The following is a 24,866-nucleotide window of genomic DNA, read 5'->3' on the forward strand; positions in this document are numbered from 1 at the left end:
CCTTCTGGGAGGACTCGCTCCAGAAGTGACTCGACACCCCACGCCGACCGTGCGTGGTAAAGTGTGCGGAGGCGCAGTCAGAGTGGGCTCGGCAATAAACTCAATGCTGCCAGGAGCAGTGACCGGGGAGGCCACGTGACTTTAGTGTCACATGACAACGCCCTGTTATTACCTAGCTTGCTAATGCTAACAAAATGGCAGCGTTCTTACAGTGGAGAAAATTCGTCTTCTTTGACAAAGACACGGTGAAGGACCCTGTGGATAATGGGAAACACTTTGTTCTCCCGAGCGGAATCTCGGCGTGTGACTCCGGCCGGGGTCACGTTGTTCTGGGAGATATCCTTCAGCAGCACTGCGGCGGTCCTCCGCTCCTGTTGGTCTGGCTCACTGGCAGCTGATGCTCGCGACTCAGCAATTGTGAAAGCAAACCTCAAGCCGAGGTCATTTGGTCCCTGTTTTAGAAACAAATAACTTAACCTGAACAGGGACTGCGCGGGATTGAGGCTATGTTCTGTGTGTGTGTTCTATGTTCTATGTTCTATGTTCTGTGTTCTGGTCCTGGAAACAGCGTCACACCAAACTCTGACGTTACTTATCGTGCCACTTCATGAGAGCGTGGTTGTTACTTTTCATTTCGGTCGATATTCTACCTACTGAACGACCTTCAGCTTAATGACTTTCTATTGATGCACCTGTAGTCCTCCACCTTCACAGTGACTGTCCTGGTAAGTAGGTAACAAGGTTAGAGGTGGGCATTTGATCTCGTGTTCTGCCCCTCTGTATGCTGATTGTACCGGTGCTTTTCTGACTGTTACAGCTTTCAGGCGGTGTCGTTTAAAAATCAAGCCAACCAAATACTATATTATATAATTTGTCTGCAGGGTAAGCATTCTAAGTTTGAACTGTGAGGGGACTGCCGTACACGGCATCTCTTTCTGCAACTGTACATAATTGTCCTTAACCTCCAATGTTACATATGGATGGCAAGATCTGGCTTTTGACCCGCTCCCTGCAGTTGACATCTTTTCAGGCTTACAAGTTGCGGGTAACGCACCTCTACCAGCTGAAGCAGCACAGCATCCTTGTGTCAGTGGGGCAGGATGAGCAAGGAATAAACCCTCTTGTAAGTGACGGCTTCTCCACAGAAACCTAAAACACAAAGCACATTTTGGCAACGACTTGAATGGACCGCGACTGAACTGAACCTGTACTTGTTTTTTTAGGTGAAGGTCTGGAACCTTGAAAAGAGAGACAGTGGAAATCCTCCGTGCACAAGGATTTTCCCCGCAATTCCCGGCAACAAACCGACAGAGGTGTCTTGCCTCGGTGTGCATGAAAACCTCAACTTCATGGCTATTGGTAAGATTGAAGTAAAAGGGTCTTCTCTCTGCTATTCGGCCCAGTAATGGCTGCTTGGCCTCCCAATTCATAATGGTTCCTGTGTTGATTGACAGGTTTCACTGATGGAAGCGTGGTTTTAACTAAAGGTGACATCACCAGAGATCGTCACAGTAAAACTCTGACTCTGCACGAGGGAACCAGCCCAGTCACAGGCCTCGCTTTCCGCCAGGTGGCAAAGGTCACGCATCTGTTTGTTGCCACTCTGGAGAAAGTCCATGTAAGTCTGATCACTCCCAGAACATATAACCATTTTCTGTGATTCTACTCTAGAAGCAGTCTGACTTCCTGCCCTCTCCCTGCTTAGTGCTACACCTTATCCATCAAGGAGTACCCGAAAGTAGAGCTGGATACACACGGCTGTGCGCTGCGCTGCTCCTCCCTGGCAGACCCTTCCCAGGACTCCCAGTTCATTGTAGCCGGTGAGGAATGCGTGTACCTGTACCAGCCTGACGAACGAGGGCCCTGCTTCGCCTTCGATGGACACAAGCTGTTGGCCCACTGGCACCGCGGATATCTGTTTTTACTCATCAGGGATGCCAAGTCGCCCAACAAGTAAGGACAACACTTAATACATTAGATGAAGGTGTACTGGAAATCCTTCATCTTCACCAAGTTATCGACACATGGGCAGCATTTAAAAAAATGTATCTGCTGCCACCTTGAAGTAAATCTGTGCTACTGTATAAATAAACTGGACTTGGCTTTGTTATGAGACCTTTGACAGGATCATTCTTCTCCTCAGGACAGAGTTTGGTAGCAGCTCTCCATCAGACAAACAGCTTCTCACCATCTATGACCTGGACAACAAGTTCATTGCCTACAGCGCCCCCTTTGATGACGTTGTGGATGTGGTGGCGGAGTGGGGATCCTTCTACATCCTCACCAGAGATGGAAGGATGTTTGTTCTTCAGGAGAAAGACACACAGACCAAACTAGAGGTGAGTCCAGAGTGGAGGGCCCCTACTGCACTTGAGTAAATTCAGGACCAGGAATGATGAGTTGGGTCCTTTTTCTAGATCCAGTTCTTGACTAGTGATACTGTGGATCAGGTAGCAGGCTTCACTCCTCGTTTGTCTCCTAAGATGCTGTTTAAGAAGAACCTGTTTGTGATGGCCATAAACCTGGCTAAGAGCCAGCACCTGGACAGTGACGGGCTGTCGGAGATCTTCAGACAGTACGGTGATCACCTTTACCTTAAGGGAGACCATGACGGGGCCATCCAGCAGTACATCCGGTAATCGCATCACTAAATATTTTCCAGATCTCAAACTATTGTCTTGGGTTGGATGTTAAATGTAAGGGTTCAATTTCATGAAGTGGATCAGAAACCTACTTCTCCAAAGGCAATTTTGACTCGACCACAAATTTCACAATCCATCAGAAATATGTTATGTATTCGTGCTGATCAAATAACAAATCAAAAGGAATCGTCACGTTTAATCTTTATTGAAGTAAATGAATATGCCACCCAACTGAACCCAACTGAACCCAACTGAACTGCCGTTTCCTCAAGACATTTAGTCTTTACCTGCCACCATTTCCTCTTGAATGCCCAATTAGTATGAGAACTCTCATCAGAGGAGAGAAGGAAGGCTCACTCTTCAGCTTCTTCCAACATCGGGGGAAAAAACTGTTTAATTCCTTTTTACCACTTGCCAGTTGTGCGAGTCGCTTGCTAGATGTACTCGTCTGATGTGGCATTGTACTTTTTTATTTGCCTTTTTGTAATTGTATGTAGCTGTAAAGCACTTTGAATTGCCTTGTGCTCTATAAATAAACTTGCCTTGCCTTGCCTACTTTCCTCGTCAAGCCGTATTGTTGAGCCCTGTATGTGCCGTGTCTGACTCCCCTTTGAGCCTTCAGTTTACTATTACACCATCTAGAAATGTCATGGGGAGAGGGAAAAGGAGCCATGGTGAGGATTTTGTGGTCTAGATTAATTTTCAATTTCAATGTCACTTGGCATTGAGACTTATTGGTCTACAATGGCCCAGCTGTCAGAGTGGATTGCAGCCTCTCCCAATTGATAGAAGCGCTCTTCTAACATCCCACTCTTTTCCTACAGCACCATTGGGAAACTGGAGCCCTCGTATGTCATCAGGAAATTCTTGGACGCACAAAGGATCCACAACCTGACCGCATATCTGCAGGCCCTGCACAGACAGTCACTGGCCAACGCAGACCACACCACACTGCTCCTGAACTGTTACACCAAGCTGAAGGACAGCTCCAAGCTGGAGGAGTTCATTAAGGTGACTGACCAGTAGGAGTAAGGGGATGAATACAACATCTTGTGTATTCTATCAGAACAGATGGGCTGCAGTAACAATATAACGCATAGTTTAAAGTGATCAAGTCAATGATTGCTGCCATATTTTATATATATATATATATATATATATATATGATTGCTGCCATATTATAACGCCGTGGTCCTAATGCTCCGTATTTCAACAGAGCAGTGAAAGTGAGGTCCACTTCGATGTTGAGATCGCCATCAAGGTTCTCCGGCAGGCTGGCTACCACAACCACGCTGTCTTCTTGGCTGAGAAACACATGCACCATGAATGGTACCTTAAGATCCAGCTGGAAGACCTCAAGGTAAAAAAACAACATAGAAATAATAGTCGTATATAATATAATACCATCCAATATTTATTTTTCCCTGTTACAATTTCCAACAAATGTCACACTACTTCCTTTGAGTTATTCCTCAGTTATCTCCTCAGATGATTGTTGTCAGTGGGAACACAAACTGCCAATAGCGAAAGCAGCAGACTGAAACACGGAAGTGAGATCGGTGTGGAATTTCAATATTCTGATATCTAGCAACACTCATCCAGCTTTCAGCTGAGTAGTTGTGCAGCGCTGTATAAAGTTTGACTGGTGTTGCATCACGTCCGCTGTATGTCTACCTGGTATAATGTTTGTATTGCAAGCTATCTGTTTTAAAACGGGCCGTTTTATTACAGCACTGAGAAATGAAACATTGTTTCAAAAAACTCTTAGAAGATTACCGGTAATTGACACTTTGCTCTCTCTCGCTCTCAGGCATCACTTCAACAGATGCATAAAGCCAGCCATGTTACATAATATGTGTCTTAAAGAGGGGCTTTACTATGATTCCCTCCAAATCCAGAACTATCAGGAAGGGCTGCGTTACATTGGACGTCTGCCTTTTGAACAAGCTGAGAGCAACATGAAGCGTTACGGGAAAACACTGATGCACCATGTTCCTGAAGGCACCACGCTGCTGCTGAAGGGTTTATGCACCAACTACCAACCCAGCGGAGAAGCTTCGGACAGCCTGGATAGAGGTTGGGCCAACAAGGTCAGTCTGCATGGCTTCCGTTTTCCTTTGTGATGCTGTGAACTCTCTGTGGTCCTGATATTATCAGATGACCCTGTGATGTCAGAAATGCTCTCATAAATGCCGGTCCATATTTGCTTTGTTATAAGGCCAACTCCGAGGAATTCATCCCGATTTTTGCCAACAACCCTCGGGAGCTGAAGGCCTTCCTGGAGCACATGATGGAGGTGGACTCCCGTTGTTCCCAGGGAGTGTATGACACATTGCTGGAGCTCCGGCTACAGGACTGGGCACATGAAGAGGACCCTGTGGTCAGTCCATGACACGCAAACGTATATATATATATATATATATATATATATATATATGTATATGTGTGTGTGTGTGTGTGTGTGTGTGTGTGTATATATATATATATATATATATATATATATATATATATATATATATATGTATATGTGTGTGTGTGTATATATATATATATATATAGAAGGCGTGGCAGAAATTTTGTTTAAGGGTACAATCATTTAAATGATTATTTCCTAATGCATTTGTTTTTCGGCAGAGAAAAAAAGTCCTGCAGGGGGAAGCTGTATCCCTGTTGAGGAGTGACAGCACCGTGTTTGATAAGGCCCTGGTCCTCTGCCAAATGCACAACTTCAAAGAAGGCGTCCTCTACCTTTATGAGAAGGGTAAACTGTAAGTGAGAGAGGAGTGTATTAATGTGTGTGTAAATAAATAAATGTCTATTGACATGATTTGCTTTCTTGTGTAGATACCAGCAGATTATGCACTACCACATGCAGAATGAGGAGTATGGGAAAGTAGTCGAGGCCTGCCAGCGCTATGGTGACCAGGAGGGTTGCCTATGGGAGCAGGCGTTGGGATACTTTGCCAGGAAAGAAGAGGACTGCAAGGCCTACATCAGTGAGGTCCTACACCACATTGACCAAAACAACCTGATGCCTCCATTACTTGGTGAGCTGGTGGACGTTTTACTTAAAGCTGCATGCAATCCTGTTTTGGATTTTTACATTTCTTAGATTTCAGTAGGATGTTGTTTAAATAGAGGCCCAGGATTACAGCCATGTGTTTTCTGCTGCCGTAGTGGTGCAAACGCTGGCACACAACTCGACAGCCACGCTCTCTGTCATCAAGGACTACCTCATCAATAAGCTGCAGAGGGAGAGCCAGCAGATAGAGGACGACGAACGCAAAATCCACCAGTACCGCGAAGAAACGGCTCACCTCCGCTCTGAGATCCAGGAGCTCAAAACGAGGTGGGTCACATGAAGGATGGGAACTTTCATAGACTTGCTTTTGGTCAGTCAGGTGACATAGTGATCATTCCCAAGTATTTAAATGATTACCACTAGTTCTACCTGTTTCTTTCATGTTTGTCTGTTGCTACTTGTGCTGATGTGACTTTATAGAGGTCCTGGATTGCCCAATTTGACTGTTAATCTTTGTATTCCTACACAGTGCTAAGATATTCCAGAAAACCAAGTGTAACATGTGCAACAGCCCCCTGGAGCTTCCGTCTGTTCATTTCCTGTGCAGCCACTCCTTCCACCAACACTGCTTCGAAAGCTACGCCGAGAGTGAGGCCGAGTGCCCAACATGCACTCCCGAGAACCGCAAAGTCATGGACATGCTGCGTGCCCAGGACCAGAAGCGCGACTTGCATGACCATTTCAACAGACAGGTGACAATGCTAGAGCAGTTCAATCATTCACTTCCTTTCATTCAGTATGATTACCCATGATCCGTTGTTGTTCTAATTCTCATAAGGTTATACGTTGATGTGATTCGATCAGTTCACTCCTGTGAAGTGAACTCGCCTCGTTAATGGAAGTTATTGTGTCTTCTCTCTGGTTTCCAGTTACGCAGCTCTAATGATGGCTTCTCGGTCGTGGCTGACTATTTTGGTCGAGGAGTGTTTAACAAACTGACTCTGGTCACCGACCCACCTGGCACTAAAACTGTGGGGAGCCTGGAAGTGAGCCTGCAGAGAGACCTTCTCGTCCACACTAAGAGAAATTGCTGAGAAACTCCGCTTGTGATGGCGGTCTGAATCCCTCCTGAGCAGGAACTTTGTGTGCAGCCTCTCCGCACTATGCTTTGCCACTTTGTTTAGCAGTGGCCTGCTTTGAGAAGCTGTGATGGACCCTAACCATGTTCCTAGTCATGAAGCGCTGGGGACTGTATAAATGTACTTTAGTTAAAAACATGTGATACTGTGTCTTAAACCCTGCTGAGTTCCACTTTTGAGCATTTTGCTTTTGATGTGTTTGCTTGTACTAATTATTCATCTAGCACATAACACTCAAATTGTTCAACTGTCTGTCAATGATGAAATTACTTGATGTCTGCCACTATAACTTGAGGATTCAAATTGTGAATAAAGTCATTAAGTGATTAAGTCTTGATGTAGCATTGTGTCATGGGTTATGGGTCATATGATATCATGTATTACATTACTATATGATTATCGCATCACATTTCATGACAGAGGGTGTATATATATATATATATATATATATATATATATATATATATATATATATATATAGCTGAGTTTTACATGGGCTCTTCACAAAAACCCTGTTCAATCCCTGTTCTGGGAGACTCGAGCTTCTATTGCGCTTGCCACTGTGTAGCAGTTTTCCTTTTATGTTTTTGACTGTCACCATTTTTCCCCGAGGCCTTTCTTGAGCTTTGTAAACAAAAGATTATCTTTTAATTTCTTTAAAGTGTCAAGTTTCTGCACATAAGTTGTACATCTACTTCCATCTTCAGATATAAATATGTTTGTCAAAGGTGTATTGATTTCCGAATACCAGTATACAGGTCAAAACGCATGTTTTATCATGAAAAGACAAAAGTAAGATAAACGACTTAAAGCATGTATTACAATTTTCCTTCAGTTCACTTAAAATCAAGTAAATTAATTAATTTTAAGGAAGCTTGTGGTTTGTTCTCACTTTACCTTGAAGTGTCGTTATTCAATTTACGCCCACTATCTGGACGTGGACCAATTGACTGAAGACAGAATCGTTGCGACGTCACTCACCTCACGTGGACCAATCAAGGTGCAGTGCGTGGAGAGAGATGGGCGGGCTCTGGATTGGAGTGTCATTGCCGGTTGTTGCACCAGGCGTCAAGACAGCTGGAGTTAATTACCGGAGACAAGAGTGTTTCCCTTTCAAAACAAGAGCACATTCAATCGCCTCTTGCCTGCACCAAGAATATAACCCGTAAGCGTTAACAACTTTGCTGTAATTGTGAAATTACGTGAAGTTTTTCCTCCAAGGCAATAGGCGGTTATCGCACTGTGCACCTTTTTGTTTAGCTAACGTTAACTAGCGTTATATATATTGGGCCCTAATAAGGTAATATAACTTTACTGTAAGAGTGTCATTTACAGCTATTTTTAAATGGAATACATTGTTACTTCCCCATTTACCGTTATTAATTTTGAATTAGTGCCCAAAAATAACTATTAGTCATTTGCAATACCTGTCTATTGGGCTACGTTGCGTTTTACACTCAAATGCTAACCGGAAGCCGTATATGTGGTTGTTGTTAGCTTGACAATAGCTTTTTCTCCCAGAAGCGGCATCGGTGGATCCAATGAGGTGACGCCGCGTTCCGGGCCCGGTAGCTGAGAACGAGCCGGTGATAAGGGGAACGGAAAACGGCGAAGTGTGACACAAAGAGTCTCTAAATTAAGGAAAGACAAGGAAAACTAACGCCAGAACCTCATAACTCGCCCGGGACAGCACAGCCAACAGTCACGTTTGCGGTCGGGTCGTACGGTAAGTTGAGCTCGTGCACACAGCACAGCGTGTCAGTCATGCTTTCATGGAGATGGTTGTCAGACAGGCAGCTAGCTGACGGTAGCTGTCAACATCTGTTGTGCCGCTAGCTTTGACCCGAAACGGTCCGAAGACGGCTAGTTGCGTTTGAATTGAGCCGTTTATGGTATCACGCGCCACAATGATTATTGTATCCAACTTGGCAGTAATCTGAGAGATAATACACATCAGCAGCATCTACAACCAGCCACTTTATTCAAGGGATCTCCAGCAGCTTGGAGACCAGATGTGTCTTGAGTTAGTTTTGTTAGAGGTTTTCTCTTCATCCATTTTGCATTCATACGTCACTGGCTCACCTGGGCCAACATAAATGTCTCTGCAGATGTCCTGATGTTCCTCCCTGAAACACACGTGCACTGTTCTGGTGTCTTGCTCTTCATTTGAAGCTCTCCAGAATACATTTGAGAATGAAACCCAGACTCTCCTCTGAGGGCAGAGTGGTTCATTGTAGATATTATAGCTTGAGACAACATCAGAGCTTGACAATGATGTAAAGGCCACCTATTATGTGGGTGGGGATCAGGTGCATTAACTGCTTTGAATATCCTTGTGCAAAGGCCATGGCACGACCTGTAGTAGGTTACAGTAATTCTAGTCATACTAGCACTGAAGAACAACAAGGGAAACATTAGCAGTGACTGGACATGGAGCAAAAGACTGATGTAAATGATGTGTAAATATCCCAGTTTCTACCACAAGTACTTGTGGAGAAGCTGTGTGACGTTGCCATCTAGACCATGCAAAGATGAGCAGGGGATTAAAGGTGTTCTGTATTGATGGTGGTGTGGGATGAGGACCTGTGAAACTCCATTCAGATTCTAATGTTTGATCTGTTCATCCTGCAGCTCATCATGGGGGGGAGTAAGCTGGCACCGCTGGTTCTCTTCGGCCTTGTTCTGGCTATGTTGCCCTCTCACACAGGTAATATGAGCCATCAACCTATTTCCCTAACATGAAGCCCTGCTCGTAGTGGTGATCAGTGCCGTCAACCAACAGAGATCACGCTGGTAAAGCCAGAGCACCAGTCTAGTTTTAAAACACTGGCACTCTACATGCAGCTGCTAATAATTTAGATAAACCAGATCCATAATGCAGTTCTTCTGTACCTGTGGGCTCTTTGTTGTTTGCTCCCCATTGGCCTCAGCAGCTTCATGTAACACGTTTGTGTGTCTGCAGTGACTGTAGCGGTTATGTCTGTTGACCTGGGCAGTGAGTGGATGAAAGTGGCCATAGTGAAACCTGGTGTGCCGATGGAGATTGTTCTAAACAAGTGAGTATAATGTTTGTCACGATACAGTGAGTGCACACACACCTGGCTTGCCCACACCCAAGTTTATATTTCCATAAGGCTCAGCATGAAGGTACATTTTAGAAATCAACATTTTGTCTGCTTTGTTGTTCTGCAGGGAGTCGAGCAGGAAAACACCCATGGCTGTATGTCTGAAGGAAAATGAAAGACTTTTAGGAGACAGTGCCTTGGGAGTGGTAAGACTTCTTCTCAAATGTCCTGAATTGAGTTTGATGGAATCTCTGCGTAATCTCATGAATATCCTTTACTCTATCAATCCATAGTGCCACAATTCAATTGACCTCAAACTGTCTTGTCCTTGTATGCTTTTAATGGTCCCATATTGCATTTGTCTCAGTCTGTGAAGAACCCCAAAAGTGTTTACAGACACCTCCAAGGCCTCCTGGGCAAAAAGTATGATAACCTCCAGGTGGCGCTCTACCAAAAACGTTTCCCTGAGCACCAGCTGCTGGAAGACCCAGTAAGAGGCACAGTCTACTTTAAAAACTCAGAGTGAGTCTCTTTACTCGGTTTCATTCAATCATACAATACATGATCTAATAACGTGTGTGTTGCTTTCAAATAGTTTGCATAGTAATCTCCTGACCTCAAAAGGCAATCACTCAGTGTATTCATGGTGCATCCAGTAAAACGCCCTCCAGTATCGATGCTTGTTCTAATTTTCACTGAGTATGAGGCACTTTAGCCCTTAGAGGTATGACAGCAGTTGTCATGGAAACATCAATACCAGAGCAGCACCTGCAAAAACCTTATCAATAGATTGTGGTTTGGACTGTGACTAATCTGGCTCTGGGCTCTTTGTCCTGCCAGAGAAATGCAGTTCACACCTGAGGAGCTCCTCGGGATGCTGCTCAATTATTCTCGTGGACTTGCTCAGGACTTTGCAGGTCAGTTTGCTTCGCGGAAGAAGATGCATCACTTAATGTTTGAATATATGAAGCATATCGATTTTAATTTAGTCTCTCTCCTCCTGATTCCTCCGGCTCCCAGAACAACCAATCAAAGATGCCGTGATCACCGTCCCAGCCTTTTTCAACCAGGCAGAGCGCAGGGCAGTCCTGCAGGCTGCACAGATGGCCGGTCTAAAGGTCCTTCAACTCATCAACGACAACACAGCTGTGGCCTTGAACTATGGGGTGTTCAGGAGGAAAGATATCGACAACAATGTTAAGGTGCACACTCAGCATTTCTCCCAAATACACATTAACAAGCAGCCTGTTGATGTTCTATATTTCCGTTGACTAATCCCATGTGCAGATCCAAAGTGCCAATGTATGTATCTAGTCACAGACAGTTAGACATCACGTGTAGGCTAAGGCGCATTCTGACGTTATTGGAGCTGCAGTATGTGGTACGACACATGCTCAGCGTAACTAGAGCTGTGATGTTGAGGCTCACAGCAGACGGAGCTAAAGGGATGGCGCACATTCGACTGGATGGCACCTGATGTGCAATGGAATGTTATCGAATAAGAAGAAAGCATTTCATTTTTTGTCTTTTTGTTAAAGATCTCTTCAATAGTTGCAGAAATGTAACTCTCCTTCATACAGTAGGCAGCTTCTGTCAGTGAAATGAATCGGTCATCCTCGTGTTCTTTGAGCATCAACCAGCTTGTGAGCTTCACTCCAAGTGCAGACCAGATTCTGCTGTGCATGTGCTGTACCACAATGACATGGCGTGTGACTCCTCCTCTATTATACAGAGGAAGGAAGCCAGGAAGTATTGAGGGACCGACTTAACAAATATAGAATATCCACAGCTTCATTATTTAAATGTACCTCACTATTAGGTAGAGCACTGCATGATGGGAATTCAGACTATCTGTCGCTGTGAGGAAAACAAGCTCATCTGAGTGACTACAAATTGCTTTTGATGTGGTTCCCTTTTCAGAATGTGATGTTTTATGACATGGGCTCAGGCAGCACAACCGCCACTATCGTCACCTATCAGATGGTCAAAACCAAGGAGGCCGGCTCCCAGCCCCAGTTCCAGATCCGAGGAGTTGGGTGAGTCCAGTATTGCCGCTGAGAAGTGTTGATTGTCTGATGGTTAGAGTATTATGTAGTTTAAGATTAGCTGTGTCCTTGTTTTAAAAAAAGGGACAAAAGAATTCAATAATAAATAAATTAATGTAATATCTTTAAACAATGATAATAATTATGAAATGTTAGTCCATCATTAATACATTCATAATTTTGTATTCTATTTTTAATTCATAGTGTTTTTTATGACCATAGTTGGTAGCTCATGCCTCTTAGCTGCTTGCTCCGGTTTGTGGCTTGGCAAATAAAAGTAGGGAAAAACCTCAGTCTGTTTAAGAATAGGACGGAATACAGGTTTCTCCGTAAACACAAGTATCACAATGTTCATCATAGTCAATGCTTAGACCTGTGGGTTATTCAGTCAGGTGAAATGTCCACAATATAATCACACAACTAGGATGTGCTACATCCTGTTCAAAGTCTGACTGTTACAGCAGTCAGCTAACGTACTGAAAGAGACTCAGAGAATTGAAGACGACCCAGGATCTGGTCTACCTAATGGAAATGTTGCATGGATAGTTTATTGTGGTTGAGTTTAGAGGAATAATTATCATATTTGATGACTTTGAATTCTCTTGTGGTGAGATTGTGGAAGCTTTAATGGGTCCTACCTGAGCCTCTTTAATCTCCACAGATGAGACCATTTTATCTTTATCAGTATTTGACTATAAATGATAGTAAATGCTTGATGTCTTTTGATTGTCAGCTGATTGAAACCCCCCACGTGTCCTTAGTCTAAGGGGATTTCTCTTGTTCTGGCTGTAGGTTTGATCGTGGGCTGGGGGGCTTCGAGATGGACCTGCGTCTCCGGGACCACTTGGCCAAACTGTTCAACGAGCAGAAGAAGAGCAAGAAGGATGTGAGAGAGAACCACCGGGCCATGGCCAAGCTCCTCAAAGAGGCTCAGAGGCTCAAGACGGTGCTCAGTGCAAACGTGGATTTCATGGCCCAGGTGAGTCCAGGGATGTGAACTAACCAGCTTGCTTGTTGTGTTGAAAACCACATTGTAAGAATAATATTTTCAAAATCTTAAATTCCTTGTTTTCACGGTGCTTGAGATGTTGCAGTCTCCATTCATTTCCACGAGCAGTCAGATCTGTGATGGAGAGTCCTAATGTTTGGATGCAGTGACGGATAAACATGTTTCTTTACAGGTGGAAGGTTTGATGGATGACATGGACTTTAAAGCTAAGGTCACCCGGACTGAGTTTGAAGAGCTGTGTGCCGATCTCTTTGAGAGAGTCCCGGGTCCGGTGCAGGATGCTCTCACCACCGCAGAAATGAAGCTGGTCAGTATTCTAAGTACACGTCTCATCCAGTGCAGCTTGGCGGTCCCACGCCACAGGATTATAAAATGACACTTTGGGCATCCCTGTTGGGAGATTTGGATGTAGGTCACTGCAGATGCAGGATACATGAAAGCTAGATAAAAAAGGAATATGAAAATACATATGTGTACATAAGATATGATGATGTCCTGCAGCCAACCACGCTTTAAAGAGTGACTGCTAGACCCAAGATGTCTTGGTCATTAGAAGTGTGTGTGCACTGGAAGTTTGCATGTTAAACTGGTATCTAAGGTGAGAACAGAGAAACATCTGTCTGCACACGTTTGGTTTCGTGGATTTATTTTGCCAACTGGTCCTTTTTGTTTGTTTTCTTTTGACCGGGCTCAATTGTGCATAGAGGCTAGATGATGAGGCCACCTGGAGTGTTGGTGATGTAATATGCTGCACTTTGTCATTTCAATTCAATTTATTTTGTATAGCCCCAAATCACAAATTATCCTCAAAGGTCTTTACAATCTGTACACATACAACATCCTCTGTCCTGGGACCTCACATCGGTTCAAGAAAAACTCACCAAAAAACCCTTAAACAGGAAGAAAAATAGAAGAAACCTTCAGGAGAGCATCAGAGGAGGATCCCTCTATCAGGATGGACAGAAGCAATATTTGTCATGTGTACACAAAGGACAACATAACAGAGTTACAACACATTCGTCATATGAGTGTAGGCATGATGAAGTCTTTCATGTATTCTTTATTTCTCAGTGTGCTTATTGGGCTCGTATTACTATTTGTTGTTGATGCTTATTTGTTGGTTTCCCTTTGCGTTCATTAAAAGTAGTCCCCAAAAATATATTGACAATTTTAGATCTAACAAGACGATAAAATGTCGAAGGATTTATTGGAAAACCAAATGATAAGTGTCACTAAAGCGAAACATGTTCAGGTCATTTGAGCTGTGTGGCCAGATGCAATGTGAAATAATGAGCAGTTTGCATCACTGCTGAATCTGAGTTCTTATTTCTGCCAACAGGATGAAATTGAGCAGGTGATTTTAGTTGGTGGCGCCACCCGTGTCCCCAAGGTTCAGGAAGTGCTGCTCAAAGCTGTGGAGAAGTAAGTGTCATCACTGAGATGTGGAATATCTTTCATTTTAGATATATTGTACATATTTTATCTTGTTATATATTCTTAATGTTTTTCTGTTCTATATTTATTTCTTAACTTCTATTTGTATTTTCTTTTATAATTGTATTGTTCATGAAATATACCATTACACCAAAGCAAATGCCTGTTGTGTGAAAACCTACACAACACGATTGTGTTGAATTAGGTGTGTGTGTGCGCAGAGAGGAGCGGCTGTAACTGTGTCTGTGTGTGTCTGTGTGTGTCTGTGCAGAGAAGAGCTGGGGAAGAACATCAATGCAGACGAGGCGGCAGCCATGGGCGCCGTTTACCAGGCTGCTGCCCTCAGCAAGGCCTTCAAGGTCAAACCTTTCCTGGTGCGAGACGCAGCGGTTTTCCCCATCCAGGTCAGTGCAGGTTCTTCACTGAATAACATCCATTTTGATGGAAATGCAGTGTTGTCTTTGTTCAATGCTGACGTGTCTTTTTGACATTGTTTAGTAACGATATAAATGAAACCTGCAAGCAGCGATGTATGGGCCCTCGCACGTTTGCTCACGTCGGGGGTACCGGCTGGATGCCGGCTCACGCGGCCGGGAATGTTTGCGACTGTCTAACAACGCACCCACGAGTTAGACGTTTGTTTCCTGCATGGAGTGACGCTGGAAATTCTGCATTGCAAACAGTCCACCCCTTCCTGTATCCACTGTGTGGCGCTAGACATCATGCATTATGTAGCTGTATATCAACTGAAGACAACATCATGTAAATGTCATGTGAATCAGATGCTGTTAGCTTCTATCTTATTTTTTTTAATATGATCCATAATGTCTAGTGTTCTTCGTGTATTATCTTGTGTTTGGCGTTGTATAAACCCTGTCTGATAATTATGTAGCAGCGTGGGTCAAAACTCCTCTAATCGTCTTGCCATGATGGAAGTGTATAATCTATATTTAGAACCGATATTGGTCTAAATGATCCACATTCCATTTGATCCTTTTCTTCTTTTGGGTGAGATTATTGTTTCTTTCCAGCTGTTTTAAAGCCCAGTTCAGATTCAATTCAGGTTATTTTGTAAAATTACAAATTTGACGTCATCATAAAGGTCTTCAGATCATCCTTTAACAAAATTGAAGTTGATCTCAAAAGAATCTGTAGGAGGAGTTTATGCATTCATAACGCCTGAAAACGATGAAAAATGGCTAAAAAAGCAGAAATTGTCAGATTCACTGCAGCGCCCTCTAGTGTTTGAATAGAATGAAAATGACAGGGTAGATTAAAAGATGCAATGTGAACATATGCTACACATTTGGTGATGATAGTCCAATGGTTTTGGAAGTTATGTGTATTGATGTACTAAACCACGCTCCTTAAAGGTTTATTGGTCCATATCTTCTAAACACAATGAGATATCAACAAGCTTTTGATGACATTGATCCAATAATGACCCGAAAACGAATTTGGTATAAACATGACAGTTTGAATACGGTCTTCGACTTTGTCGGTGCTCGGGCCCTAATACATCCTGAATACGTGGCGTGTTAACACACCACGTTATTGAACTCCAATCAGGTGGAGTTTAACCGGGAGACGGAGGAAGAGGGGATCAGAAGCCTTAAACACAACAAGCGCATCCTCTTCCAAAGAATGGCGCCCTACCCCCAGCGCAAGGTCATCACATTTAACCGCTACACCGCTGACTTTGCCTTCTACATCAACTACGGCGACCTCAGCTTCCTCAGTCAGGACGACCTCAGGTTGGTTAGCTGCTTGCTACGTTAGCAGTGTTAATGACATCCCTGGACTGGTAGTAAAAAGCCAACAAAAATAACCAGTTTTCATTAATATTATTATTCTATCTTTATTTAAAAGGGACCATGTACAGTTAAAACATAAATGTCACCATTTGATGCACTGTACCATATTGTAGCTACAGCTAATTTGCATCTGTAGTCCCTTGACAGACATAACAAACATAAAACAATAGCAAACAGTACAGGATAAGACACAATACAACAGTATATGTGGTAAGAAGAATTATGCATTATAGTGTTTGACTTGACTTTAATGGCTTTGTTCCGTTTTGATGGCTAAGCCCTGCTCTCCTCTCTGCCTGTGTTTGGCAGTGTGTTTGGCTCTCTCAACCTGACCACCGTCAAACTGTCTGGAGTAGGCGACAGCTTCCAGAAGCACACAGATGCAGAGTCAAAAGGCATCAAAGCCCATTTCAACATGGATGAAAGTGGGGTGCTGCTGCTGGATCGGGTCAGTCACACGGTCACTCTACCAAACCAGTTACTGGTCTGTTAGCTCATTTTTGTTGTGAGATTTCAGTGTTTTTACCTTCTGGTATGTCAGACTTCCAACCAATACATGTATGTGTGAATATAGACATGCCAATGTTACACAGACACACAGACACACACACACACACACTCACACACACTGCATGAAAGAATGGCTGTAAAAGAAGCATCAAACTAGCTCAGGTATAAATACATCTACTATTTTTAATGTTATTGTACTTGAATAATCACAGAATCAAAACATTTTCATTTGTATCAATGAAGATTATAATATATTACTGTTGTCATCCACAGGTGGAGTCTGTGTTTGAAACCATTGTGGAGGAGAAAGAAGAGGAATCAACATTAACTAGTAGGTTTTTCAAACAGATCTGTAACTTCCGAAATCTGTGATCAGTGTTTTCTTCAGGTTTTATTTTCTTGGAGACGCATTGACCTATTACTATTAGAGAATCCGCTGCTTTGTTTCAGCTTTTAGAACAGTATTCTGGAGTATTGCTTTGAAAGTGTTGCATGTTTAACATGATGACTGACTCATGCAGTTCAACAGCCTGTGTTACAGTGTGTAGGACTCATTACTACTGACTCAGAGCCTGCACTTTGCTCTCCTTCAGAACTGGGAAACACCATTTCTACCTTGTTTGGAGGAGGATCGCCAGAACCCGCTTCTAATGTAACTGAACCTATCCAGGTAATTGTTGCTCATCGCACAGTGTCCCATCAGTTAGCCAGGTGTATGTTTGTTATCCAAATACTGATTTCACACTGCTGTACCAAGGTTTCACAACATTACATTTAGCTGTTGCTTCTATCGAAAGCGACTTACATAATTGCATTCAACCGTGAGTACAAACTCGGAACAACAAGAATCAATAATTTCTTCAAGAAATCCAAACTACAAAGTGCTATAAGTACTTTCTTTATTAAATTTATAGTCATTAAACATGTGTTTTTAGTTTACGGCGGAAGATGTAGAGACTTTCTATGGTCCTGATGTCATTGAGGAGCGCATTCCACCATTTAGAAGCCAGGACAACAGAGAGTCGAGACTTTGTTCAGTGTTTAGCTCGCAGTGACGGAGCTACAAGCTCGTCCTGGAGTAGACTGGACCCGATCTGTTCCCAGCACAGTACACAAGTTCCAATGTTTTTGAAGCGGATGCGGGCAGCCACTGGTAATCAGTGAAGGGAGCGGATAAATTGTGGGTGAATTTAGAGAGGTTGAAGACCAGTCGAGCTGCTGCATTCTGGATGAGCTGTAGAGGTCGGACGGCCTTAGCAGGTAAACCTGCCAGAAGGGAGTTACAGTATGGGAGAGCCTTTTCCTGGAAGGAGAAGTAGTTCAGTCTTGTCAGGGTTACTTTTCAGGTGGTGTGCAGACATCCACTGAGAGATGTCGGTCAGATTGGGGAAACAAGAGGATCAGTTGGGTGTCATCAGCATAGCAATGGTAGGAAAAGCCATGCGAGCGAATGACAGAGCAGATAGCGAAGAGGAGGGAGACCCAGAACGGGGCCTTGAGGGACTCCAGTAGTGATAGGACATGGCAGGGGACAGGGCCACGGAGGCAGGAGGCCGGCCCACCAGGCAGGAGGCATCGCGAAGGAGGCCGGACCAATGAGCCCAGGCCTTTGAGGCAGGAGGCACAGATAAGGAGGCATGGCCATTGGGAAGGAGGCCAGGGGCTGGATGCAGGAAGCAGGGACAAGGGGTCAGGACCCAGGACCAACTTCAGACACAGCCAGGTCCAATGGACCCTATGAGGCAAGAAGGCACAAAGACTCCGGGGAAGAAGTAGAGTTAGTAATGTGCAATCAAGAGATGTAAACAAGAGAGAGGAGCGAGGAGCTCAGTGTATCCTAAAACATCCCCCAGCAGCCTATAAGCCTATAGCAGCATATCTAAGGGCGGGACCAGGGCAAACCTGATTCAGCCCTAACTATAAGCACTATTAAAGAGGAAAGTCTTAAGTCTACTCTTAACTGAGGTGACTGTGTCTGCCTCCCGGACTGAAAGTGGAAGCTGGTTCCATAAAAGAGGAGCTTGATAACTGAAGGCTCTGGCTCCCATCCTACTTTTTAGGACTCTAGGAACCACAAGTAGCCCCGCATTTAGTGAGCGCAGCTCTCTAGTGGGGCAATATGGTACTACAAGCTTTTTTTTATAATGTGTTTCTTGATTTTACAGGGAGCTAGTGCAGAGCAGCTAATACAGGAGTAATGTGATCTCTTTTCTTAGTTTTTGTGAGTTCTTACCAAAACTGATTGAGGTAAATAGACCTTTGTCCCTAAAGGTATACATTTAAAGTAGACCTTAGTCCCCAGTAAAATTGGAATAGAGAACAGACACTCTTACCCTAGCTAGTTTCCTTTTGCATTCAGTCACTTGAGTGAAGCAAGGGCCCAGCTCCAACAATTCAGATAAGGAAAAGACAGTACAGACTAACAATCCAGTAGAATCTAATACAGCAGTTACAATAGTAATCTTTGAGAGAAACTTCTTTTAAAGAAGGTACTCAGCCATAATCCAAGTGGTTCAGAAGTCTCAGACATCATATTAATGATGCTCAGATGTGTCTGGCCTGAGATTGGAGCTAAAATTGTGTCCTGTTTTCTCGTGTCCAGGACGAGGAGGAAGTGCTTCCAGAGTCTGGAAAGGACGGCGAGGACGAGGCGCAGAAGGACGAGGCGCAGAAGGCCGAGGCGCAGAAGGACGAGGCGCAGAAGGACGAGGCGCAGACGGACGAGGCTCAGAGAGAGGAGGCGCAGAAGGACGAGGCGGTCAAAAAGGAGCAGGAAGATGAAGAGAAAAGTCAGGAGAAGACTGAGGAGGCAGGAAGCAAGACTGATACCAAGGTAAGACCTTTCATGTACTCTCTCTGAGAATGTATTCAGCATTAGAGGGTGGGGTGGGTCAACATTTTGCTCAGCACTTCTATATTCTTTAATCTACATTCAAAAGGAGGAGGATGGAGATAAATCTGGGAACACTGATGCAGAGAAGGATGCAGAGAAGGATGCAGAGAAGGATGCAGAGAAGAAAGCAAAACCTCAAAAAAAGAGCAAGATCGCCGAAGACATCGCAGTGGAACTCGTCATCAACGACATCCTCGACCCAACGGCAGATGATGTCACTTCCTCTAAGAAGAAGTAAAGCAGGAGTTTCTATTTCTTTTAGCTCTTGTGTTTTTTGATTTCATTGGCTAAGTCAAGTCTTTGTATCTTTTCAGGCTGCAGGATTTGACAGACAGAGACCTGGCCAAACAGGAAAGGGAAAAGTCCCTAAACAGTCTGGAAGCGTTTATCTTTGAGACACAGGTAAGCAACAGAAGCTTCCCAAAATATATATATATATATATATATATATATATATATATATATATATATATATATATATATATATACACACACGCACACGTTTGTTCTTATTCATATTTGACGGCTTTGCATGGGGAAAAGCCCACATAAAAAGCATCTACTTAGATTTTCTGCCATTTTGAATTTAGTAAAAAAACAAATCTTTGCCAAATGCTGGGTCTGATTCTCACATAACATTTCTGTGGATCATTATTGGTTCAATGTTATCAAAAGCCTGTTAATATCTCATTGTGTTAAGAAAATAAGGACCAGGTCCAAGGGCCGTGGCTTAGTACGTCAATATACATAACTTTGAAATCACTTGGCCTATCATTTGTAGCATATGTCCACATTGCATCCCTTAACGTACACCTGATATTTTCATTATATTCAAACACAGGGGGCGCTGCAGTTCGTCGCCCAATTTCTGCATTTTCCTTGTTTCCTGGCATTGTATTCTAACAAACTCCTCATAGAGATTAAACCTGTGCCTTGGTGGCCATTTTATGTGAATTTCTATTAAACAAACAAGTAACTCCACTGGACTTGCCCCAAACTTGACAAACTTAATAAAATTAGTGGCCTGAGTATGTCGACAAGTATATTATTTTTACTCAGTCAGAGCGCCATCTACTGGCAACAGTAGTAGTAGTCAGTGTTTACATGACATGTACATGATGTTGTCTACACTTGTTATAGAGCAGTATAAAGCATGCTGTCTAGCGCCATACAATGGATACAGGAAGTGGTGGACTTTTTGCAAAGCATCATTTCCAGCATCACTCCATGCAGGAAATGAACATCTAACTCGTGGACGCTTTGTCCGACAGTCGCAGACATTCTCAGCTGCGTGATCCGGTGTCCGGCCAGTACACCCGACGTGCGCACAGGTGCAACAGCTTTAATTTATTTAGTATCGCCCAAAATCACAAATTACTAATTTGCCTCATAATCTGTACACATACAACATCCTCTGTCCCGGGACCTCACATCGGATCAGGGAAAACATATTGCACCACATCACAGAAACCCGCAATACTTTGGTTCTTCCTCCAGGACAAGCTGTACCAGGAGGATTACCAGCTGGTGGTGTCGGAGGAGGAGAAGGAGCAGATCTCCTCCAAGCTGAGCGAGGCGTCGGAGTGGATGGACGAGAACGGCTACACGGCCCCCAACAAGCAGCTAAGAGAGAAGCTGTCTCAGCTGAAGAGCCTGTGCAAGGACATGTTTTTCAGGGTGGAGGAGCGACGCAAGTGGCCGGACCGCCTGGCTGCCCTGGACAGCATGCTCAACACCTCCAGCTTCTTCTTGAGGTGAGTTGAAAGAAAGGAAGGGGGAGGGGAGGGGGAGTTCTGTGGTGGCTCAGTACTTTTGTGTTTACTCATTTCTATTTTTATTTTAAAGGAGTGCCAGACTGATTCCAGAGGATGACCAAATCTTTACTGAAGTTGAGCTGAATGCGTTGGCCAAAGTGATCAACGAAACAACGGTAGGTGGTTAGCGCTGTCACTACTGAGGAGGATGCTCTCCACCTACTTCAGTGTCGCTTTTCAATAAAAAAGGCCGAGGGGAAATGGAACAGAATATAGTCCAAATGGAAGCAGCAGAGGAAACCCGTACTGTAAGTTTCCCATAATGCATCTCGAAAGGTCCTCTCTGGCTGGTAAATGGCCACATTATTCAAACTCCATTCACCCCAATTCATAATGTTAAAGATTTATTGTCCTTAAGACAATGTCATATTTACGGGATTCAATGAATCAAATGCTCTGACAAAAAAAGACACAAATCCTGTAACTGTCACAGGACCGTAATGACCCGAAATCTTTTCATTCTGCGTCTTTACTACATTTAGCTACTTCTGCTAAGTGCCGCTAGCTACTTTCATTGGAAAGAGTTGGCAACCCTGGGCTGTGTTTTTATTTAGAACTGTTCCCACAGGCGGAGTAGTTCTCCTCGTATCGAGTAAACTGACCTTCAGCATTGTCTCCGTCTTCTCCAGACGTGGAAGAACGAGACGGTAGCAGAGCAGGAGAAACGCTCTACCATGGAGCGGCCGGTCCTGTTGTCCAAAGACCTCGAGGCCAAGCTGAGTCTTCTGGATCGAGAGGTGAACTACTTGCTCAACAAGGCCAAGTTTGCAAAGCCCAAAGCTAAAGCCAAAGCCAAGAATGGCACCAGCTCTGAGAAAAGCACCAAGGCCAACACCACGGCCGAGGAGAAAGTTATCCCCCCCACAAAGGAGAGCACCGACACCAAGACGGGTGGGTCCAACAGCGGAGCGCACGTCTGGCTGATTCCTTTGTCCATGTTTAAGGCTTGAAATAACTTCTGATATATCGTTTCATCAAATATAGAAAACCTGGAGGAGGTGCAGCCGGGCGAAGCCACGCCCACTGAAGAGACCACTGTACACACAGACTCAGACAGCCAATCGCAGCCCACAGAAGAATCCACAACTACAGGTCGGTCTGCCGTACCTGTTGCTGATGATGCCGGAGAACTGTAGGGGCTGGACAAAATAATAGAAATGCAATCAATGTTGTCCAATACATTAAACTGCAGGCTCAGAAATAAACAGAATAAACTCCTCGCTGACTCAAATGGACATTAGATTACTACTACAATTGTAATGGATTGCATTGGCTTGTTCCTTTCTGCAGTAACAGTGTAACGTCCAGGTGAGGTATGAGTACAGCTGGCAGCTCATTCATCCTCCATGGGGCCAACTCAATATGTGGTTATTCTTCTCAGGCTCTGCAGGTTCTGTTTTACAAGCTGTAAAGCTTGTAAAACGGTTACTCATCTTTTCCTGGGTGAACCTGAGGGAGACACAATGTGGTTTTTGTTCATTGATTCATTATATTTGTAAATATGTTGACTTGAAACGCAACTAAAAATGTTTTAGGAAATTATTTGTTTTTCTCAAACAAAGACTATAAAATTAAAGTACCCTTCTGGACAATAGACCGTAATAACATAAACCAACATGACATGTAATGATGGATTGTGTTTCTGTTGTAGTAATAAATCCTGCATAACAATGTGATGCAATATGTGATCAACTTGACCGAGGAAGGAGTTCAACATGTGAGATGTCATTTCCTGACAATTTGATATTGAGTCCTAATCAGATGTGAGTATTCTAACATCAGCAAAGCTGCTGAGATGACCAGCCTCTACTTGAGAAGCAGTCCTCGCCATAGCCAACAGCTTTCTGTGGGCCTCAGATCAGTAGACATGGGCTCAGATTACTCAGCACTGGTCGCGTGGATTAGAGAGGGAACATATTCTCTCTAGAGCTTCAGCTCTTCTATACTAATGAATTGAGTGGATGTAATCCCACATACAGACACACAGTATTCATTTCCTTCTCTGTCCTCCTTTCCAGGACCAACAGAGAAGGCCCAACCTGACAACCACATAGGCGATGAATTATAACAGCTGGAACTGGAAGAAAAAAGAAAATCACTATATTTATTGACTGTGTATAAATATGTTAGTTCCTTCTCACTCTGTTTTTTTTCTGTTTCTTTAATTTTGTCTTTTATGTTCTTGTTTATTGAACTGCTGGAAGCTTATTGGATAAGGATTGGAGACTTCTCATTCCCCTCCCTCTTCTGCGCTCTTCATCTCTTTTGTCTTTCATGGATTCTATGAGCAACTGGACACTTGAACACCATGAAGAAGCAGTAAAAGACTAGATGCAGGTCCAGACCAAATCCCTTCTCCCGTCCAACAGAAGATCACATCCATGCTGATGGAGAGGCGTAAGCAGCGCTCGGCCGCATTCGAACTGTATGGACACTTGACCAGGATGAGATGAGTTATAGTCTGGTTCGTCATTCATTAACATGAACTTTGTCTTCTGCACTGTATCATCAACAACACTGTTGCTGTGAGGTTAGTGTTCGTAAAATACAATCAATGGATCCTAATCCTGAATTGATTTGGCCACATAGTTCGCACGTATATTTGTAAACATGACAAAAAGGGAAAGCGTTTCATTTACATCCAGTGTATTTGGAAGTACAGTCATCTTTAATCTGGTGAATAACATTAACTTAAAATCTGTCTCAACTACTGGTAGTATAATAGGAAGTCATACTCTGATTACTGACTGGGCTTTTAGAAGCAGCAGCCTCTCCTAACATGTCAACTATAGAGAACGGTGGCTGGTATACTTGAGCGGAAGTTGCTTACTGGTGAACGTCCAACATTACATGCCCGCTGTAGTTAATTTCAAGTTTTAATTTTCTAATTATTGCCTGAATCATGATAACCTCCTGACGGTTTGGGTTCTTCACGTCGTAGTCCGTGTTGGTCAGTGACCTCTCAGCTGCTCCTGTATGTGGACACACAGCTAGTTCTAAAACTGAGATAAACTAAAATGACTGAATAGTTGTTGTTGTTTTCTAACGTTCGAACCCTTGAGGAGCTTGAATGTGTTTCGGAGACGTTGGTTAAACTCCATGTTTTCAAAGTCTCATGAGCTGCTAAACGTTGTAGAGGAGGTGGTGTGTTGGTGTCCTCACTGTTCTTTACCTCGACATGCCCTGCGCTGCAGATTCTTGCTCGGATGCTCCATTTTTCTTTAACGGGAATGGGGAGGGAGGGGTACTTGGATCAGGACTTTGGGTCGGCTGTGTACTTTTGTGTTTGCAGCAAAACAAAAAGTCCGGAACGGGAGATGCAAACAATGTTGTGTTTCTAAACCTGTTAATAAAAAAAATCTTTTGTTTTTAATATTGTCATTTTGTCAACATATTGCCGGATTAGTTACTTTTGAGTTTGGTGTATTGAAGCATTCTGTCAAAGTGTTCCTGCTTTCAACAGGGCCAACAGTAGCTCA

General features: G+C 43.6%; 2 protein-coding genes across 3 annotated transcripts; both read left to right on the top strand.

The window, feature by feature from the left end:
* Positions 1–70: 70 nt before the first annotated feature.
* vps11 (VPS11 core subunit of CORVET and HOPS complexes) lies at positions 71–7,138 on the top strand. The gene is made up of 16 exons (XM_034550704.1): positions 71–336; positions 975–1,123; positions 1,224–1,359; positions 1,455–1,618; positions 1,706–1,953; positions 2,144–2,339; positions 2,484–2,635; positions 3,467–3,653; positions 3,859–4,002; positions 4,541–4,732; positions 4,861–5,022; positions 5,277–5,410; positions 5,487–5,689; positions 5,820–5,991; positions 6,194–6,416; positions 6,594–7,138. Exons 1-16 carry the CDS (start codon positions 195–197, stop codon positions 6,756–6,758), a joined length of 2,769 nt encoding a protein of 922 aa, XP_034406595.1. The 5' UTR covers positions 71–194; the 3' UTR covers positions 6,759–7,138.
* A 710-nt stretch (positions 7,139–7,848) lies between these two features.
* On the top strand, positions 7,849–24,760 carry hyou1 (hypoxia up-regulated 1). 2 transcript variants are annotated; one of them, XM_034549630.1, is made up of 25 exons: positions 7,849–7,968; positions 8,325–8,529; positions 9,435–9,510; positions 9,766–9,859; positions 9,996–10,074; positions 10,236–10,390; positions 10,709–10,785; positions 10,889–11,070; positions 11,789–11,904; positions 12,706–12,892; positions 13,095–13,229; positions 14,262–14,344; positions 14,628–14,760; positions 15,926–16,110; positions 16,480–16,618; positions 16,954–17,011; positions 17,274–17,350; positions 19,283–19,513; positions 19,620–19,807; positions 19,888–19,975; positions 21,071–21,327; positions 21,419–21,503; positions 22,017–22,278; positions 22,372–22,479; positions 23,406–24,760. In XM_034549630.1, exons 3-25 carry the CDS (start codon positions 9,441–9,443, stop codon positions 23,453–23,455), a joined length of 3,039 nt encoding a protein of 1,012 aa, XP_034405521.1. In that variant the 5' UTR covers positions 7,849–7,968; positions 8,325–8,529; positions 9,435–9,440; the 3' UTR covers positions 23,456–24,760. The 2 variants fall into 2 exon arrangements, with proteins under 2 accessions (XP_034405521.1, XP_034405522.1); XM_034549631.1 differs by lacking the exon at positions 7,849–7,968 and adding an exon at positions 8,051–8,103.
* The last annotated feature ends 106 nt before the right edge of the window (positions 24,761–24,866 follow it).

The sequence above is a fragment of the Cyclopterus lumpus genome, chromosome 14 (genome assembly GCF_009769545.1).
Source record: "Cyclopterus lumpus isolate fCycLum1 chromosome 14, fCycLum1.pri, whole genome shotgun sequence".
Lineage (NCBI taxonomy): Eukaryota > Metazoa > Chordata > Actinopteri > Perciformes > Cyclopteridae > Cyclopterus > Cyclopterus lumpus.

Coding starts and splice junctions, on each gene's coding strand:
- vps11 (XM_034550704.1), top strand. CDS start 195: ATGGCAGCGTTCTTACAGTGGAGAAAATTCGTCTTCTTTGACAAAGAC. Junction 1,124..1,223: donor AGCAAGGAATAAACCCTCTT/GTAAGTGACGGC, acceptor TTGTTTTTTTAG/GTGAAGGTCTGGAACCTTGA. Junction 5,992..6,193: donor ATCCAGGAGCTCAAAACGAG/GTGGGTCACATG, acceptor ATTCCTACACAG/TGCTAAGATATTCCAGAAAA.
- hyou1 (XM_034549630.1), top strand. CDS start 9,441: ATGGGGGGGAGTAAGCTGGCACCGCTGGTTCTCTTCGGCCTTGTTCTG. Junction 21,328..21,418: donor ACCTCCAGCTTCTTCTTGAG/GTGAGTTGAAAG, acceptor TTTATTTTAAAG/GAGTGCCAGACTGATTCCAG. Junction 21,504..22,016: donor AAGTGATCAACGAAACAACG/GTAGGTGGTTAG, acceptor CGTCTTCTCCAG/ACGTGGAAGAACGAGACGGT.